Genomic DNA, 19,319 nt, shown 5'->3' with positions numbered 1-19,319 from the left:
AAATCCGACTCTGTTCGTCGACTTTTCGTATACCTTCGTAGTCACTTCGGCACGTTCCGTCCACGCCTCGGATCTTGTCGATCGTGAATTAGGGCTGTGTTCATCCCTCTCGTTCTATGTGCTGTCCTCGGTGACGCGACGGAGGTGTAGCCTGACGCGGTCTCTTACGTGTCGGACTAAATAAAAGTGGAGCTCCGGAGGCCTGGGAGTGACGAGGCGAGTCTGTGTCGGGTAAGAAGAGACGCATTCGTAGGGGGAAGAGATTATGCCGTTTTAGTGGACATGTCGCAATGCCCGATCCGTCTGTAACAAAGAGATCATGGCGGCGGTGGGCATGTTTCTCAACAGCTCGGACTTGCTTGCAGACAATGAGTCAGTCAGGCAGTCGGAGGAAAGAGAGAGGGTTCTAGAAACACAACCGTGTACTGTAATATAAAAGATATGAGATGCATAGTGTTATGAATGCAATCGCCCGTCCATGGCACCTTTGGATGGACACTACAGCACATAAAATGAGTTTTTCTTGGCTCCAGCATTAGATTAGCTGAAGCTCTTCGTATACATGCAAGATCTTTTAATTTCTTCATATTCGCCCATGCAGAACATTTTCTGTACCACAAAAAAAAAAAAAAAAAAAGGTTTATTTTTTAATAAATTGTGTTGTTTAGTCGATCAATAAAGTCAGAGAGAGAAAATGCATTCCTCTGTGTGTTAATATTTTTATATTAAACCATGAAACACAATGATATTGCGTTAAATGATTGCTTCATTCGACCTGGAATACCGTTTAAACAAGTTGAAACACTCCTAAACATGCAAGCACTGTTATTTTTTTAATTTATTTTACGTTATGTTGTCATCAGAACACACGTAGAAATTAAACTGTTTTTTTTTTTTATTCTCTCTCTTCGCATTCTGTCATTTTAATTCTTTGTGAATCTTAATTAAATTACTAAATTCTTAAACCAAATCTCACAGCAGACTGACAGCTGTGTATACACGGAAGTAAAAAAGGCGGCAAATGGAGGCAGATTTTTGATTTGTGGAACGTCTCAGTTCAACATTATTACAGATTTAAATGTATTCATTGGGTTCAACAAAATGAAGTTTATAAATATAATTATTCATATTTTTATTTGTGTGTATAGAAGCATTATTCATTTTATTTTCCTTTTATTTTGATTTTCATTATTGCGTTTAGATACAATTATTTTTATTTCCATTTGTATCATAATGTGTATTTTTCATTAATTGTAAATTTCATTATTTTACACAATTGCATAATAAATTGAGACTACATAAATAATGACATTTCACTTGCCTCAGTATTTTAAAACATTTATTTTATTATTACATTTCTGGCTATTTTCATTGTTGGCACTAGATTGTAATATTTAATTGACCATAATCTATGAAACATCCATTCAGGCTATACAAATGAATATTCAAAATGAAACTTTGACAACCCCTATCTGTAGGCAGAGTATTTTTACAGTTACACCCTTTCATTTAAGGGTACATTACATGCATGGTTGCAGTGTGTATATTTGCAAAAGCTGTTTAAATTTCGGATAGCCAACGTAAAAGATTTTGAATTAACATTTCCAGGCTATCTAAATGAAGATGGAGGCAGGAGCAGATGTCCAGCAGGGCGGCGACACTGCAGTCTCAGAGACAGACACTCAGCAGATTGCCACCTTAGCACAGGCTAGTGTGAAACATTTGAACAGTTATGACACTATATATAAATATAATATTATGTATGTTCCAAACCCATATGACACAAAGGGAGATGTTAGGCAGAATGTTAACCTCAGACACCATTCACCTTATTGGATGGGGAAAAAAAATATATATGCAATGAAAGTCAGTGGTGACTGAGGCTAAGATATTGCCCCAATATTTCCTTTTGTGTTCCACAGTAGAAAGTCATGCAGGTTTGGAATATGCATATAACATCCAAAATATAAGTTAATTATTACATAATTTTCACTGTTGGGTAAACTATCCCTTTAATTTCAGTCCAATTGTAGCTTGCTCTCTGTGTCTCTCACTCTTCAACCTTGTTGTACCTCCCTTGTGCAGGTTTCCATGGCAGCAGGACAGGTTTCAGCCACTGCGCCCACAGTGACCTTAGTGCAGCTGCCTAATGGCCAAACTGTGCAAGTTCATGGGGTCATCCAGGCAGCCCAGCCCTCGGTCATACAATCCCCACAGGTGCAAACTGTACAAGTAAGAGCATTAGCCTGACATTATTAACATTTGAAAATTACCTCATTACAGCCAGCAGCCATATCACTCTGCAGCTTTTGCCTGGTTACCCACTGAAGCTAAACAGGGTTGAGCCTGGTCAGTACCTGGATGGGAGACCTCCTCGGGAAATCTAAGGTTGCTGCTGCAAGAGGCCAGCAGGGGGTGCTCACCCTGCAAACTGTGTGGTTCCTAATGCCCCAGTATAGTGATGGAGACGCCATACTTTGAAAAAGGCGCCTTCCTTCAGATGAGACATTAAACCAATATTGTGTCTCTCTGTAATCATTAAAAATCCCAGGACACTTCTTGAAAATAATCCCTTCACTTTTATGGCTTCATCACTCTACTCTACTTGCCTCCAGCAGTAGCTGGTGTGTGGTGAGCGTTCTGGCGCACTATGGCTGCCGTCGCATCATCCAGCTGGATGCTGCACACCAAGGTTATTATCATAAAAGAAAATGAAGATGAAAACTAAATAAAAAATAAAAAAACATTTTTGTAAACTGAAATAAAAATACAAAATAGCATAATTGGAAAAACTGAAACTAAACTCAAATAAATGTTCATGGCTTTTAAACAAACTAAACTAAAATAAAAATAATCTTGAAAAATATTTAATTTTCGTTTTTGTTGCAATATGTTTTTAAACCTTTAAACCCGCCATTACCGTAACATGAAGATGACACTAGATGGCGATAATAAACAGCCTATTGGCCTCATTGCATTAGCAACAGAGCGGGAACACTTCCTGTGGTGCCGCCACGACTGGCTAGGGGTGCCTCAGTTTAATATTTTAATTGCAGCTGATGTTAAAAGTACCAGCAGTACCGAGTACTGACTAAATTCTGTACCCACATGTTGTTTTAAATGCTCACATGTGTACAGTTGAAGTCAGAAGTTTACATACACTTAGGTTGAAGACATAAAAAAAAAAAATGTAACCATTCCACAGATTTCATATTAGCAAACTATAGTTTTGGCAAGTCGTTTAGGGCATCTACTTTGTGCATGACACAAGTAATTTTTCCAACAATTGTTTACAGACAGATTGTTTCACTTTTAATTGACTATATCACAATTCCAGTGGGTCAGAAGTTTACATACACAAAGTTAACTGTGCCTTTAAGCAGCTTGGAAAATTCCAGAAAATAATATCAAGCCTTTAGGCAATTAGGCAATTAGCCAATTAGATTCTGATAGGCTAATTGGGTAAATGGAGTCAATTGGAGATGTACCTGTAGATGTATTTTAAGGCCTACCTTCAAACTCAGTGCCTTTTTGCTTGACATCATGGTAAAATCAAAAGAAATCAGTCAAGAACCCAGAAAAAAAAAAAAAAAAATTGTGGACCTCCACAAGTCTGATTCATCCTTGGGAATAATTTCCAAATGACTGAAGGTACCATGTTCATCTGTACAAACAATAGTACGCAAGTATAAACACCATGGGACCATGCAGCCATCATACCGCTTAGGAAGGAGACGCATTCTGTCTCCTAGAAATGAACATAGTTTGGTGCGAAAAGTGCAAATCAATCCCAAAACAACAGCAAAGGACCTTGTGAAGATGCTGGAGGAAGCAGATAGACAAGTATCTATATTCATAGTAAAATGAGTCCTATATCGACATAACTCAAAAGGCTGCTCAGCAAGGAAGAAGCCACTGCTCCAAAACCAACATAAAAAAGCCAGACTACAGTTTGCAAGTGCACATGGGGACAAAGATCTTACTTTTTGGAGAAATGTCCTCTGGTCTAATGAAACAAAAATTCAACTGTTTGGCCAAAATTACCAATGTTATGTTTGGAGGAAAAAGGGTGAGGCTTGCAAGCCAAATAACACCATCCCAACCGTGAAGCATGGGGGTGGCAGCATCATGTTGTGGGGTGCTTTGCTGCAGGAGGGACTGGTGCACTTCACAAAATAGATGACATCATGAGAAAGGAAAATTATGTGGATATATTAAAGCAACATCTCAAGACATCAGCCAGGAAGTTGAAGCTTGGTCGCAAATGGGTCTTTCAAATAGACAGTGACCCCATGCATACCTCCAAAGTTGTGGCAAAATGGCTTCGGGACAACAAAGTCAAAGTCAGGTATTGGAGTGGCCATCACAAAGCCCTGACCTCAATCCGATTGAAAATTTGTGGGCAGAACTGAAAAAGCATATGCGAGCAAGGAGGCCTACAAATCTGACTCAGTTACACCAGTTCTGTCTGGAGGAATGGGCAAAAATTCCAGCAACTTAGTGTGAGAAGCTTGTGGAAGGCTACCCAAAATGTTTGACCCATGTTAAACAATTTAAAGGCAATGCTACCAAATACTAACAAAGTGTATGTAAACTTCTGACCCACTGGGAATGTGATGCAAGAAATAAAAGCTGAAATATTTAATTCTCTCTACTATTATTCTGACATTTCACATTCTTAAAATAAAGCAGTGATCCTAACTGACCTAAGACAGGGAATGTTTTCTATGATTAAATGTCAGGAATTGTGAAAAACTGTGTTTAAACGTATTTGGCTAAGGTGTATGAACTTGTGACTTCAACTGTACGACTGCGCATGAGCAGACATACAGTCTCTTAAAGAGACCAAATCTGCCATCAAAGTGATATTAATGTAAGCACAGCTGTTAATGTATTAAATGAGTGTAAGATGTGTAAGTGAATAATGATGTCAAATAATCACACAAATGATTAACAATTTAAGTATTTTGCATTAATTACTTTATTAAAGTTTTTATATTATGTTTAACACCATGAAAGGGTGCCTTAATTTAAAAAAGTTTGGGAACAGCAGGTCTGAAGATGGCCGCAACATCCAGTAAATTAATATTTAATTTAACCTTTATTGGCATAACTGTTCGTTGTGTTGTCAAAGCATGAGGTTAAAACAAAGAGAACAGAAACAATATAACAATGTCTAGTAATTTATTCTGCTCTCTCCCTCTCTCTCACCCACACTTGCATATCAACATACATCTGATACATACATACATACACACACATACACACAGTCTTCTCACACATTATGTCTTAGCCTGTCATTCTGTGATTTTATTTTATTTTTTTACATTTCATTTGGAACTGGTAAAGAGTTTTGTTTGACATTCATTTGGAAGTTTTAAAGAGTTTTGTTTTCAGAGTTGCTGTGAGTTACTTTCTCATGTCCATTACATTAAAGAGGACTTTGTGGTTAATTTCAGTAAATTACTCACAAATGCCTGTTTTCCCCATTCTCCATTTATACCTTAAAAACTACAACAAAAACTAAACTAAAGCTAAAAAACCACTAACAAACGAAACAAAACAAAACTAAAACTAACAAAGAACTAACAAATAAAATGAAAACTAAACTAAATTGAAAATGAAATTAACTAAATTAAAAAGGTAAAACTAATATAACTTTGCTGCACACTGATGGTGGTTGAGATCCCTTGTTCACCATGTAAAGTGCTTTGAGTGTAGTGTCAGAAAAGCACTACATAAAATGTAACATTCATCATTCATTTAGTCACAATGATTCTGTGTAGATAGGCCTCCCTATCATGTTTTGTTTGGTTGGACGTAGGTGAAGTAACACTTTCAATATTTATACCCAGTGATTTGCTAATATAAAACAGTGTTTCTTAACTGGTGGGTCACAACTGAAAAGTGGGTCACAGGTCTGTTTGGATAGGGTTACTGACAGCAAGGAAAATACAGTGCCATGGTTCTCCCACCTTTGAACATTTGCAGGCAAATGCAATGATAATCTCAAGTTCTGTGCTTTATACAGTACGTGCTAAAAATACTGTATGCTTCTCATCTGCAACGCAATATTTTCGCGGTGTGATTGAAGCCTGGTTTTCGCACAAGGGTGGCATGAGCCATCAAAAAACCACTGGCGCCAATGATCTAACCCTAATACATCTCTGGAGTGTGCCCGCATCAACCGGACTTTCCTCCATCTGGCGCAGACCACAAAACTGATGCGACCCATTTGAATTCTAGTGAGAATTTTCTAGTTTAAAGCACTATGGAGGAAGTCAAGTCAAACATCTCAAACAGTAGACCACCCCGACATGCTAAACAGCACTGAGACTGAAATGAACAACACTGTGCTATGTGCCAAAATACAGGGTTTTCATATTCCACATCCTCACTTTTTACAATTTATCATGATTTTAGAGTAGTAACACTGTGATGTTGTGACAAAAATAATTTCATATTAAATTATCAATTTGGTAGAGTCTATTAGACCACATTTTTATTACTACTGTGGCAATTTAAGTTTCTAAATGGATTTATTTTTATTTTTATTTTATGCTATATTATTATTAAAGTCCCTCTCCAGTCACTGGTTTAACCCCTAAAAACTCATCTTTGTTAGTCAAAATTACATATTTAAGTTTTTTCCATGAAAATAATCCCTTCATGCCTTAAAATGGCTTAGATATAACTCTACACCTTTGCCTCATTTAGAATGCTCAGATCTATGAATATGCAAATTAGTCCATGCCACCATCTCTACTCACCCCTACACCGCTCGTCTATAGCTTGGGATCGCTGTGTCCCCAGGATAGATTGATGGAACCGAGTTGGGCTTCAATATAAGTTTAGTGGAAAAACCCCATCTGTTTTTGGGTAAAATGTTCAAAACAGTTCTCTGGAAAATGACTACTGCAAACCTGAGTTTTCTCTGGAAGCTATGCTGGGACATTACTATTTTTCCAAATAAACTGCACCCATTTATCTCTGATTTTCAGATCCTTTGGTAATACATGAGGGCTCACCATTTGTCCTTCTGCAACTTTGCATCTGAAAACAGAACATGTCTTGCAAAATACTGATACGTAGCTACACCTGGCTTCTCCTGATACCCCTTGCTTCGCCGTAGAATATGCTATTGATATGGAAAGCCCCACCGCAAGTTACGGGATTGGTTCCTTAGGTTTGTGAACCCAGGCTGTCTGAATCCGTGTTTTGAGATTGTCTTTAATAAACTGCAGTTCCAAGGCGAAAATGCACAGCCATGGTGTTGACTGCTGATTTCACTCATGGTATGTCTTCTAGCAAATACAAAAACATCATATGGACATGAAAACAAGGTTAAAAACTTGATTTTCACTGGAGGGGGTCTTTTAATATTATTATAATTATTTTAGAAAGACTAGCTCCATTGACCTGGGTAATGAGGAGCCATTTGCAGTCTTACCTGTGCTTGTATGTCGTTGCACTGTAAATATAAGGACTAGTACATTAAGCTTTTAAAGTCTGGACCTTCAAGACTTAAGGACAAATTACATTTTGGACAAAGTTTTCCTTTTGTGGAATGTATGTTCTGTTTAAGTGATGTTTGATATTAGGAAATAAACTGGATAATAGATATAATAAATAAACTTCCTGTATGTTTAGGGGGCCAAGCAGTGAAGCTGCTAGAACCCTATTGTAATTGTACTGATTTTCTTCTTTTTTAGGGGGCCAAGCAGCGAAGCTGCTGGAACCCTATTGTAATTGTACTGATTTTGTTTGATTTTTTTTTTTTTTTCTGTCCTAAAAGTGTCTGGGCATCAGAGACCGTAAATTGTGGAGACACCAAACTTGGCAGGATGATCCCAAATCCCCCTCACTACTCAGGTGCACAAAGGCACACTCATCTGACCCTAGGTGGCGCTATAATACTTTTACATTTTGGCTCATATCTCTGCGACCGTAAGGGCTAGAATCAAAATGTTTTCCTCTGATTCCTGGAGTCAAGCCCTGTATATTGTAAATCTCCGATTTCATTTCAGTCTATAATTTTTTTTTCCGGCATTTAGAATTTTTTTAAAAAAACTACTTTTTCGAACTCCTAGACCATTAGTGCGATTGGCATGCATTTTGGTGTACATCATCTACAGACCCTTCTGACAAATAGAATTTCGATACGTCAAATAGTTCAGAAGATATTAACGATACAATTCCTTCGGTTTAACGCAATTTGAGTAATGATATCTACTCATCACAAATTCTAAATGTAATCAAACTCGGTGCACATAGTCAGCAGGATGTTTAGAAGATGTCAACAAAGTTTTGTACAATTCCGCCCCTGGGGGCGCAACAACTAAAAAAACTGTCATAACTTTGCAACTGTTTGAGCAACAAAGTTCAAATTAAATATGCATCTTCTATGGTTCAAATGCTAACTTATTCTTAAAAAATCGATTCTACAAATTAACAAAAATGGCCGCTGCCGGCCAATAAAATTTCTGCACCTTATAACTCTTATTGGGAATGTCCGAGGGTTATGGAAATTACTATATACAAGCAGGGTGTCAACTCGAAGCTGCATATCAAATTTTGTGACAATTGGCCCCAATTTTGATGGTGGCGGTATAATTAGCTAATTCGCGTTTTTGCTCATAACTCCAGAACCATATAGGCTACAATACAAATTTGTAGCTTCTCTGAATCCACCAGTGTCCCACAATGATATGGTCACTTGAATTTCCGCAAGCAACTTTTTTTGACAATTTCTATGTATTAAAAAAAAAACTACATTTTCGAATTTGTCCTAGGCCGTTTGCCCGATTCTCACAAACCTTTGTATATATCATCTAAAGACCCTCCTGACAAAAAGTTATCAGAAGAATTTTAATGCGTCAAATCGTTCCAAAGATATAAGCAAATATGTTTATGTATCTTGTGAGTGCAGTTTTCAAACTTAACAAAATTTGTATACATGGACAAGAGAACACTCTGAGGTAACATAACGAGTTTCGTTCATTTTTTTATGCTAGGGGGCGCTATAATTTAAGACAGTCCTATTTTTGCAACTGTGCTCAAAGCAGGTGAAATGTCACACATTGTACACAGCATCCACAGGATCTTTTCTGTCAAATTTGTTTGTTTTGGTCATCTCGCCATATGTGCTTGGCCCCTGACAATAGTCGCTTGCGACTATATTTTGTTTTTGACATCAACAACAAAAATAATGTCTCTTGATACATGCCCTTATACTTGAAAATCATGAACAAAACTATGCAAGATAATAGAAAATGTGACCCAGGCTACATGAAGTACAGGTTGTGTTTTTTACTTTGTTGTGTTGCCACTTGATGTCCAATGTAAAATCTGGGTCCCATAGCAAAACCAGTTGAGAACCAGTGATATAAAAGACTCATGTTTGAAATATGACTTGTGGAAGAAATTGGAATGAAAGGCCTTTTTTTTTTTTTTTTTAATTTTTTTTTTTTACTATTAATATTCATGTGTTTGTTTTGTATTGTATTAGATTTCTACCATTGCCGAGAGTGATGATTCACAAGAGTCAGTGGACAGTGTGACCGATTCCCAGAAAAGAAGAGAGATCCTGTCCAGACGGCCTTCATACAGGTACTTGACTGTATTTGTAGTTTCAATTAATATCAAGAAGTCCTTTTATAATCATTAATTGGATCTTGTCCAGATATCAACAGTCCTTACAGATATCTTAAAGGTGCACTCAATAATTTTTCCCCATTTAAAAAAGTTTTACTCCTAAAGAAATTAATTGTAATTTTGAAAGATATGCATAAAATCATCACCGCTCACATGAGGTGAGGACTCTAGTCATATCAGTAACCTTAGAAAAGCTGTTTTATTCTGCATGGGGCAGAGGTGCCCTCTTGGGGGCTGCCATTTTAGAATCACATGACCAGCTGAATACTACTCGCTTAATCTCAGTAACCGTCTTGTTATTGGACACTAGGGTTGAAACTATTAGTCGACGTTATTGACAGCGTTGACAATACATTTTTTTTTTTACACATTTTCATCGTCGAATAGTCATTTGATCTAATTTAACGTAACATGAGATCACATTAAACTCTGGCACGCGAGAGCAGCACTGTAGCTCTCGCCTGACAGAGGAGAGGAAGAATTACACAGCTCACAGTCCAGATGCACTCTAAACTTTCCAAACAGCTTCAGGTGATGTAGATCGCAAAGTATGAGGAAATTATACAAAAATACCAAATAAGTAAATACAGAAGCACTCTCATTGTGGAATAAGCAGAGCCTTAGCTCTTTAAAGGAAACACCCTTGCATTACATCTTAAATGCAGTTATATTTAATGCGTTATAGCTTTATTAAAGTTCAAATAATATAGAAGCAGATCGTGTAAATAACTACAAACTCCAAAACTGGCATTTCTCTGTGCGGTCAGCGCCTCTTCTATGAGTTGCGCGAAGTGTTCCGATCTAAGGGGGAGAGATTGAAACTGCACCTGGCTGAGGCACACTCTGTTACAGGGACGCTCATCCTTCAAGCATGCACGCTTGCTGCAGCTAGATTATAACATGATGGCTCGCGACTTATTGAATCATAATATATGTGTCACTGTGTATTTTTTATCGTGAAGAAAATTGGCAATATGCAGCTTTATTAATAAGCGAGAGTTTGTTTTTTTGTGAGTTAAAGATGGATTGAAGTGAACAGAAAGGTGAGAGAGGGTAGTCATCGCCTCATTATACATTGCAACAAAATACGTTTTTGATTTGTTTTTGTTTTGGTTTGTTTTCCAATATAAACATCTAAAACTCCTTTAAAACAAAGTACATTTTCTTGTACAGCTATACTGCAGAAAAAGATTTGTTATCTGAGAATGTTGAATATAATATTAAAATTGCAAATATTTTAATATATCTAAAAATCATTGATTTTGCATTCATCTGAGAAGCTGCATTTAACATATTTAGACTTGCTTTTAGAGAATAGATCTTGAATATAAGTATATGTTGTCTTTACTGCACTCGCAGAAGTATAACCAAGTGAAAAAATACACTTATATACAAAATGCATTTATATTTAAGAGACATTCTCTTAAAGCAAGCCTAAATATCTTTTATGTTGCTTCAAGTAAATTTATCTTGTTTAAAGGATTTAGAAAATTTTAAATGGAAAAAAAGACAAAAACACTTGATAACAATATGATTTTTTGCAGTGAATTTCTTTACTGAATTAAACTTAATAAAAAGTATTTTTTCCCTTTAATTCAGTGAATGTCATTTAGAGGTATTTTTAAAAGATGATTTTGTCCTCTTTGTTGTTAGTAAGCACGTTTAATGCAACCTTTTATGTCGGGGCACAAGCTGAATAATCGGTTAAGAGCTAATGATTAATCATTGCAATAATCGTCGAATAATCGTTCTAATAATTGATAGATTAATCAATTATCAAAATAATCGTTAGTTGCAGCCCTATTGGACACTTTCACTCTTTGATTAAATGAATCATGGCTGATTGTGAATATTGAATTTCTACAATAGCATCTGCAACTGAAAACTACTGCTTTTGAATGATGCTTCATCCACACCACTAGTTGTCACTGTAACACCCTGTGTACACTGGGCGAGTCCATTGACCACATCACTGATTATAATGGCGTTTGATTACTTTTGACGCAATGCACCACTCGCGTCCGGTGTAGACAGGGTTTAAGTCCAAGGTGACATGAGCAAAAAGATACTAAATACACCTTTAACTTCATTCTCCTAGATGTATCTTAGTTTATTTATAACAGGCTTGATTTGATGTTTTGTAATGCAGAAAGATCCTGAATGACCTGTCATCAGATGCTCCAGCAGTCCCACGAATAGAAGAGGAGAAATCAGAAGAGGATTCCACCCCAGCCATCACAACAGTTACTGTGCCAACGCCTATCTACCAAACAAGTAGTGGGCAGTACAGTAAGTTGATCACTTACTCTTACCAATAAGTGAAACTGCATGACTAAATAAAAGATTTAACACAGTATGAATCCACTAAATCCACAAAATAAAATTACATTTATGTTGTAATATTTAATATATGTTGGGTTATACATTGGTAAATCAACCTCTTGTTATTTGTTCTTTCCCAGTCGCTATCACTCAGGGTGGGGCAATCCAGTTAGCCAATAATGGAACAGATGGAGTTCAAGGGCTTCAAACCCTGACCATGACCAACGCAGCAGGCGCTCAGCCCGGCACCACCATCCTGCAGTATGCACAAACCAGTGACGGCCAGCAGATACTCGTGCCCAGCAATCAAGTAGTTGTGCAAGGTTAGATTGCAAAAAACATATAAAGTCTCCACATTTCAGCTTTAAACAAGTACGTATGTATTTAAAGAGAAGAAAATAACAGATAAAGAGAGATGAACACGACAAGACTAAGTGTGCCAGTCTAGATTCCGAGATTGAATAAATTGAATCTGATGAAGTACTAAGTTTGTCTTCTGTGCAAGGCTTAATCTTTGTCTAGGAAGACAACCACACAAGGAATCTAAATGTGCATTTGTGAACTATAAGTGCTTGTATTTTTCAGCGGCCTCAGGAGACGTGCAAGCGTATCAGATCCGCACCGCTGCAACCAGTGCCATTGCACCAGGCGTGGTCATGGCCTCCTCTCCTGCTCTGCCTAGTCAGGGAGGAACAGAGGAAGTCACGCGTAAAAGGGAGGTTCGGCTTATGAAGAACAGGTACGATTAATAACTTCGGCTCAAGAAGCATTGCGATCCATATGTTAATGTGCTGTAAATAGGGCTCTGCGACATGTTGAATGTTCACAATATATTTAGAATGGTCATATAAAATTAAGCAACATGAAAATTTATAGGCATGGATAAAGGCAGAATATTTTAACTAGCCCTAGATAAATAAGGTGTTAAGTTAGTTTGATTTTTCATAGCACTTTGACGTCTGGGTTGAATTGAAAAGGCACCAGATGCTTAGGTGATTGATAATAATGCACACATCCTCTTTAAACAAGGGCATTTAAGTAATTGTTAACTATTAATTACTGGTAATTGCAATTATGTAATCAACCAACTTTGCGCATGTGGATGATCATGTATGTAAGCTACCACCAAAGAACATTTTTGACCCATGAAAAACCCTGCTTTGTTATATTAATGTATATTAATTAAAATGAATATATCATTCATTCTTGTGTTCATTTAATGAAAAACAACAATGTGTTGATAACTTTAGCCTTATTATAAGACTATATTATTTTAAGCCATTGGACAGCAAATATATAAATATTGAGATTAGAAGTCAAGTTGCTTTTTGCATAAAGTTTTTTTTTTTATTATGTTATTATTATTATTCCTCCGTGTTGCTCTGTGGTCGGCGCTGAAGGATTCTATAGTTACAATCATACGTTAGAATACTATGGCTTAGTTAGCCAGTATAACAGTGGCCTGTAGAGGTGAAATGAAAACAATCACTGACACCGTGGATTTGCTCTAAATCTGTCATCGTTGACAATATAAATCTTTTTTTTTTTCCTCCCCACTTCAATGCATGTTTTGCATATATTAGATTTCGATTGTTTTGTTTTATTTATTTTTGTTTTGATCAAGTGTTCTAAATTGAAGTGAGGGTTTGCAAAGAAAAATGTGACTATATGGAAACGTGCCCTGTCAGCACACATTGTGTCTCCAACTGTACATCTTGTAAATAGTAAGTAATAAAAAAAACCTTGTCTGGTGAAAATGCTATAAAAGCTTAATTTGGGTGAATACTTTTCATATAGAGCATTGTAATGGAGCCATGTCTGTCATGCTACTGTTTGTTGATTAATGCAGGATTTTTAAAACGAATATTATAAAATCCCAGATTTTTTTTCTTTTTTTTCTGGTTTTTATTAGGACTGGGATTTTATTCATTTTGGACTCTTGTAGCCTCTGTCTGTGCCCGTCATAGTAGGAAATGGCTAAAAATATGTTTTATCATTCAATAAATCTTTTTTTAAACTATGAGCTTTTTATTACTCAGTTATCAGCCTTTTCCACCCCCTTAGTGATCGTATCGACAAAATCCACTATCGGTCAACCTCTAACTGAGATATATACACATGTTGAATATTGTCAAAAGGCTGAAAAAATATCAAGATAGAATTTCAGCTACAGTTTAAGTCAGAAGTTTACATACATCTTAGCCAAATACATTTAAACTCAGTTTTTCACAATTCCTTACATTTAATCGTAGAAAACATTCCCTGTCTTAGGTCAGTTAGGATCACTAATTTATTTTAAGAATGTGAAATGTCTGGGTAGCTCAGCGAATATTGATGCTGACTACCACCCCTGGAGTTGCGAGTTCGAATCCATGGCTTGCTGAGTGATTCCAGCCAGGTCTCCTAAGCAACCAAATTGGCCTGGTTGCTAGTGAGTGTAGAGTCACATGGGGTAACCTCATGGTCGTGATTAGGGGTTCTCGCTCTCAATGGGGCGCATGGTAAGTTGTGCGTGGATCGCGGAGAGTAGCATGAGCCTCCACGTGCTGTGAGTCTCCGTGGTGTCATGCACAGCAAGCCACGTGATAAGATGCACGGATTGACAGTCTTAGAAGTGGAGGCAACTGAGACTTGTCCTCCACCACCCGGATTGAGGTGAGTAGCTGCGCCACCACGAGGACCTACTAAGTAGTGGAAATTGGGCATTACAAATTGGGAGAAAAGGGGATGATAAAAAAATAAATAATAACAATACATTTTTATTTATTTTTTAATGTCAGAATAATAGTAGAGATAATTATTTATTTCAGCTTTTATTTCTTTCATCACATTCCCAGTGGGTCAGAAGTTTACATACACTTTGTTAGTATTTAGTAGAATTGCCTTTAAATCATTTAACTTTGGTCAAACAATTTGGGTAGCCTTCCACAAGCTTCTCACAATAAGTTGTTGGAATTTTGGCCCATTCCTCCAGACAGAACTGGTGTAACTGAGTCAGTATTGTAGGCCTCCTTGCTCGCACATGCTTTTTCAGTTCTGCCCACACATTTTCTATCAGATTGAGGTCAGGGCTTTGTGATGGCCACTCCAATACCTTGACTTTGTTGCCCTTAAGCCAATTTGCCACAACTTTGGAGGTATGCTTGGGGTCATTGTCCATTTGGAAGACCCATTTGCGACTAAGCTTTAACTTCATGGCTGATGTCTTCAGATGTTGCTGCAATATATCACCATAAATTTCTTCCCTCATGATGTCATCTATTTTGTGAAGTGCACCAGTCCCTCCTGCAGTAAAGCACCCCCACAACATGATGCTGCCACCCCCATGCTTCATGGTTGGGATGGTGTTCTTCTGCTTGCAAGCCTCACCCTCAAACTTAACGATGGTCATTATGGCCAAAAAGTTCAATTTTTGTTTCATCAGACCAGAGGACATTTCTCCAAAATGTAAGATCTTTGTCCCCATGTGCACTTGCAAACTGTAGTCTGGCTTTTTATGGCGGTTTTGGAGCAGTGGCTTCTTCCTTGCTGAGTATCAGGTTATGTCGTAATAGGACTGGTTTTACTATGAATATAGATACTCGTCTACCTGTTTCCTCCAGCATCTTTACAAGGTCCTTTGCTGTTGTTCTGTGATTGATTTGCACTTATCCACCAAACTACGTTCATCTCTAGGAGACAGAATGCGTCTCCTTACTGAGTGGTATGATGGCTGCGTGGTCCCTTGGTGTTTATACTTGTGTACTATTGTTTGTACAGATGAACGTTGTACTTTCAGGTGTTTGGAAATTGCTCCCACAGATGAACCAGACTTGTGGAGGTCCACAATTTTTTTTTTTCTGAGGACTTGGCTGATTTCTTTTGATTTTCCCATGATGTCAAGCAAAGAGGCACTGTTTTTGAAGGTAGACCTTAAAATACATGCACAGGTACACCTCCAATTCAGTACACCTCCTATCAGAAGCTAATTGTCTAAATTGCCTAAAGGCTTGACACCATTTTCTGGAATTTTCCAAGCTGCTTAAAGGCACAGTTAACTTAGTGTATGTAAACTTCTGACCCACTGGAATTGTGATATAGTCAATTTAAAGTGAAACAGTCTGTCTGTAAACAATTGTTGGAAAAATTACTCATGTCATGCACAAAGTAGATGCCCTAAATGACTTGCCAAAACTATAGTTTGCTAATATTAAATCTGTGGAATGGTTAAAAAATGATTTTTAATGACTTCAACCCAAGTGTATATAAACTTCTGACTTCAACTGTATATCGCCCTGCCCAACCTTTAAATAATGATCTTATAGCAATGTCAAGTTGTTAACAATGATATAAAGTGACATTGCTGAATTTATTAGTGGCGTGTTTGTTATAGATCTTTAATTGGACTCCTCATATTATTTTTACTATGACTGTATACCACCTTGTCTTAGCAGTATTCCATAGAACCTTAGATTAGAATCTTTAGATTTTTGTAGTAAGTCACCAAGTCATTAAAACGAGGAATAACTGTTTAAAGTGTTGGTACACTTTTTAGTTTGTGTGACCCGTATGGTCTCTGCAAAATCGCCTGACAGTAGTAATGTGTTTCCACCACAGGGAGGCAGCACGGGAGTGCCGCAGGAAAAAGAAAGAATACGTTAAATGTCTGGAAAACAGAGTGGCTGTGTTGGAGAATCAGAACAAAACACTCATCGAGGAGCTCAAAGCACTTAAGGACCTTTACTGTCACAAATCTGAATAATTATACTCACTCTCACATACGTGCTGAACAGATTTCTTATGGTGCCTCAAGAGATAGAGACTCTGAACATAACACAGGCACCTGCACAGCATCTCTATTTCTCTCTTTCATTTCTTTTTTTATATATATTATCGTCCGAAAAAATCAGTTATCGTCAGGAATACATTGTAAGTTTGTAATGTAAACTTTTTATTTTCCACTTTCTCTTTAAGAGAAAGAGAGTTGGTTTCTCTAATAAAAGAGAAGATGATTGGCAAGGTACAGTTTGGTTATCAACAAGTTGCCCTACTTAAGGAGCATTCTGAACCATATAAGAGCAACATTCAGCTGGAGCCGTGAGAGGGAATTAATGTTTGTGTGGGTTTTTATCATGGAAACATTACAGAGTGCTGTTCTGAGACCTGCTCCTGTCATTCTGAGGCTTTGAAAGACTTTCCCACACTGCACCAGTTGTTTATGGTGTCGCCTGCAAGCATGATTAAAGAGGGATGGATTTTTCACTTTTGCAGCATGGGTCTTTAATGATTAAGATCAAATCAACGGTGCCCACTCCTGCTTTTGTTACTAATACATATACTCATTTATTTTGTTCTAATGAAAACATGCAGATAAATATATATGCCTCTGTTATGACTTGGGTTTGATATACAATGCACCGTTGTCTAAAAGTTTTTTTTTTTCTTTATGTAGTTTTAAGCAGTGTTGCTTTTGTTACAAAATTAAGTGCTATATGGAGAAACTCGGTCACCTTTGTCAACCAAAAATAGAAGGTGGATCCTTTAAAAATATGGAATGATGTTCGAAAATGCTTTAAAGCAGTTAAATATACTTTGTGAGCATTGGTAGCCCATAATAAGAAAATCATTTTTAAACTTGTAAGTGTGCTTATATTGTAATATATTGGAATTTCTTCATCTATGCCAGACTTTACTGGTCTTTCTGGTGCCATCTACACTGATCAGAGACAAGTTGTGTTGCTTTCCCTTATAATATTTTAAAACAAGAATTTTGATTTACAAAAACTTACCTCTGATCAATGTAAAGAGTTGGTTTTTGTTTGTTTTCTGTTTTTGCCTGAGCTCTTGTGTTCCACACTGCTATGATGGAAATGCTGTTGTTATCCTTTTCTGTCCTTTTGCCATAACATGTAGCTTTCCATGACATACATGTTATTTTTAAATCTTTTTTGTTAAAAATTTTCTGAATTATTTTGATTATATATTGTGTTTTTAAGACAAGTCGCTTATGTGTAACTTAAATCAGTTAAAAAGCAGTCTGGAATAATCTTTCATCAACAATTATATATTTGGCAGCTGTTCATAATCTAATGTGTTGGGCTAGTTTTTATTTACAGTAGAGTTTACCTGTAATATAATGTTTGAAAACCTTAAATACCAGAATTTAATCTTTGCTTCAGACCTGCATAGTTTGGTTCCAATTCAGTTCAGAACTGCCTGCGATTCTTTTTTTTTTAAAGTTTTTTTTTGTTTTTGTTTGTTTGTTTACAAATTCACTGGGAATTTGGTTCAAGTGTGTTGGAGTTGGAATTAACTTTGCAGAAAGGTTGTATGTAAGATGGCCTGCTTTGTGCCTGACAGGCTCAATATGATTAGGAACAACCATATTGTGAGACACATAGCAAGAAATTTCAGCAACAGTGGGCTTAGAAAGGTGGATCTCCAGAAAGACAATTTAGCAACCTTGCTTCAGAAATTATTAGCAGCTATGGGTGGGGCTACATTTAGTATAGCAGTTTACCCAGACTGAAAGTTCTTGCCGACATTCAAATCACTGCCCTTCCAGTGATCGAAGCTGAAAGTGTTATTAAAAGCAAGTTGTGTTTTTAGTTATAAATTATGTAATAGTCAACAGGAATGCATATTTCTTTATACCCCCTAACTCAAACCCCAACCCTAAACCTATTGTTTTACTCTGTCAGTGGAGTAAAAATTTCATTTCAGAGCAACCTCCAAATTGTGCTCGCCATTGTTTATGTGGATGCGATTACTTTCTGGTTTCTACGGGACCAGATCCTGCATCTCGGAGGTTGTTCATACAACATGCTAGCATAGCTAGAGGAAAATACATTCACACTTGAATTAATGCAAAAATGTGTGATATGGGTGTCAGTCATTCGGCTGAATGGCACTGATTTTATGCAGGTTACTTATTTGATAAAGGTGGGCACTACTTAAGCCATTTAAACTAGTGTTGTCTACAAGTTGAGTAAAATAAAAAAACTAACATGGTAAATTGTCTGTATATTGAAACTGAGTTTTAGGAGTTAAGGGAATCTTATTTCCCAAAGTCAAATCTCAGTATTTAGCTCAGAGAACACCAGATTGCATTTACAGGTAAAAAAGGAAAAGAAAAGAATTTGGGGCATTGTTTGCAACAAATCAGGACAGAACTCCCTGACTGTCTCCCATTAGATTGCATGTATTCTATTATTCACTGCTTTTACTGTCATGGTCAGGTAACCAAGGTCTCCAGCAGTCTTTGAAAGTGGCCACAGACAAACATGCTCCTAAAACACGTGCAGCACATTCACGCCTCACACAAAACTTAAGCTGATTTAAAAAATGACAGCAAGTGGGCAGTC

General features: G+C 37.0%; 1 protein-coding gene across 1 annotated transcript; it reads left to right on the top strand.

The window, feature by feature from the left end:
• Positions 1–53: 53 nt before the first annotated feature.
• Positions 54–18,970, top strand: creb1a (cAMP responsive element binding protein 1a). Its single transcript, XM_051704428.1, has 8 exons — positions 54–231; positions 1,609–1,707; positions 2,086–2,232; positions 9,509–9,609; positions 11,804–11,943; positions 12,117–12,299; positions 12,562–12,715; positions 16,573–18,970. The coding sequence occupies exons 2-8, from the start codon at positions 1,618–1,620 to the stop codon at positions 16,715–16,717; spliced, it is 960 nt and encodes a 319-aa protein (XP_051560388.1). The 5' UTR covers positions 54–231; positions 1,609–1,617; the 3' UTR covers positions 16,718–18,970.
• The last annotated feature ends 349 nt before the right edge of the window (positions 18,971–19,319 follow it).

Source organism: Myxocyprinus asiaticus, chromosome 8 (genome assembly GCF_019703515.2).
Source record: "Myxocyprinus asiaticus isolate MX2 ecotype Aquarium Trade chromosome 8, UBuf_Myxa_2, whole genome shotgun sequence".
Lineage (NCBI taxonomy): Eukaryota > Metazoa > Chordata > Actinopteri > Cypriniformes > Catostomidae > Myxocyprinus > Myxocyprinus asiaticus.
This window is presented reverse-complemented; position numbering and strand designations above follow the sequence as displayed.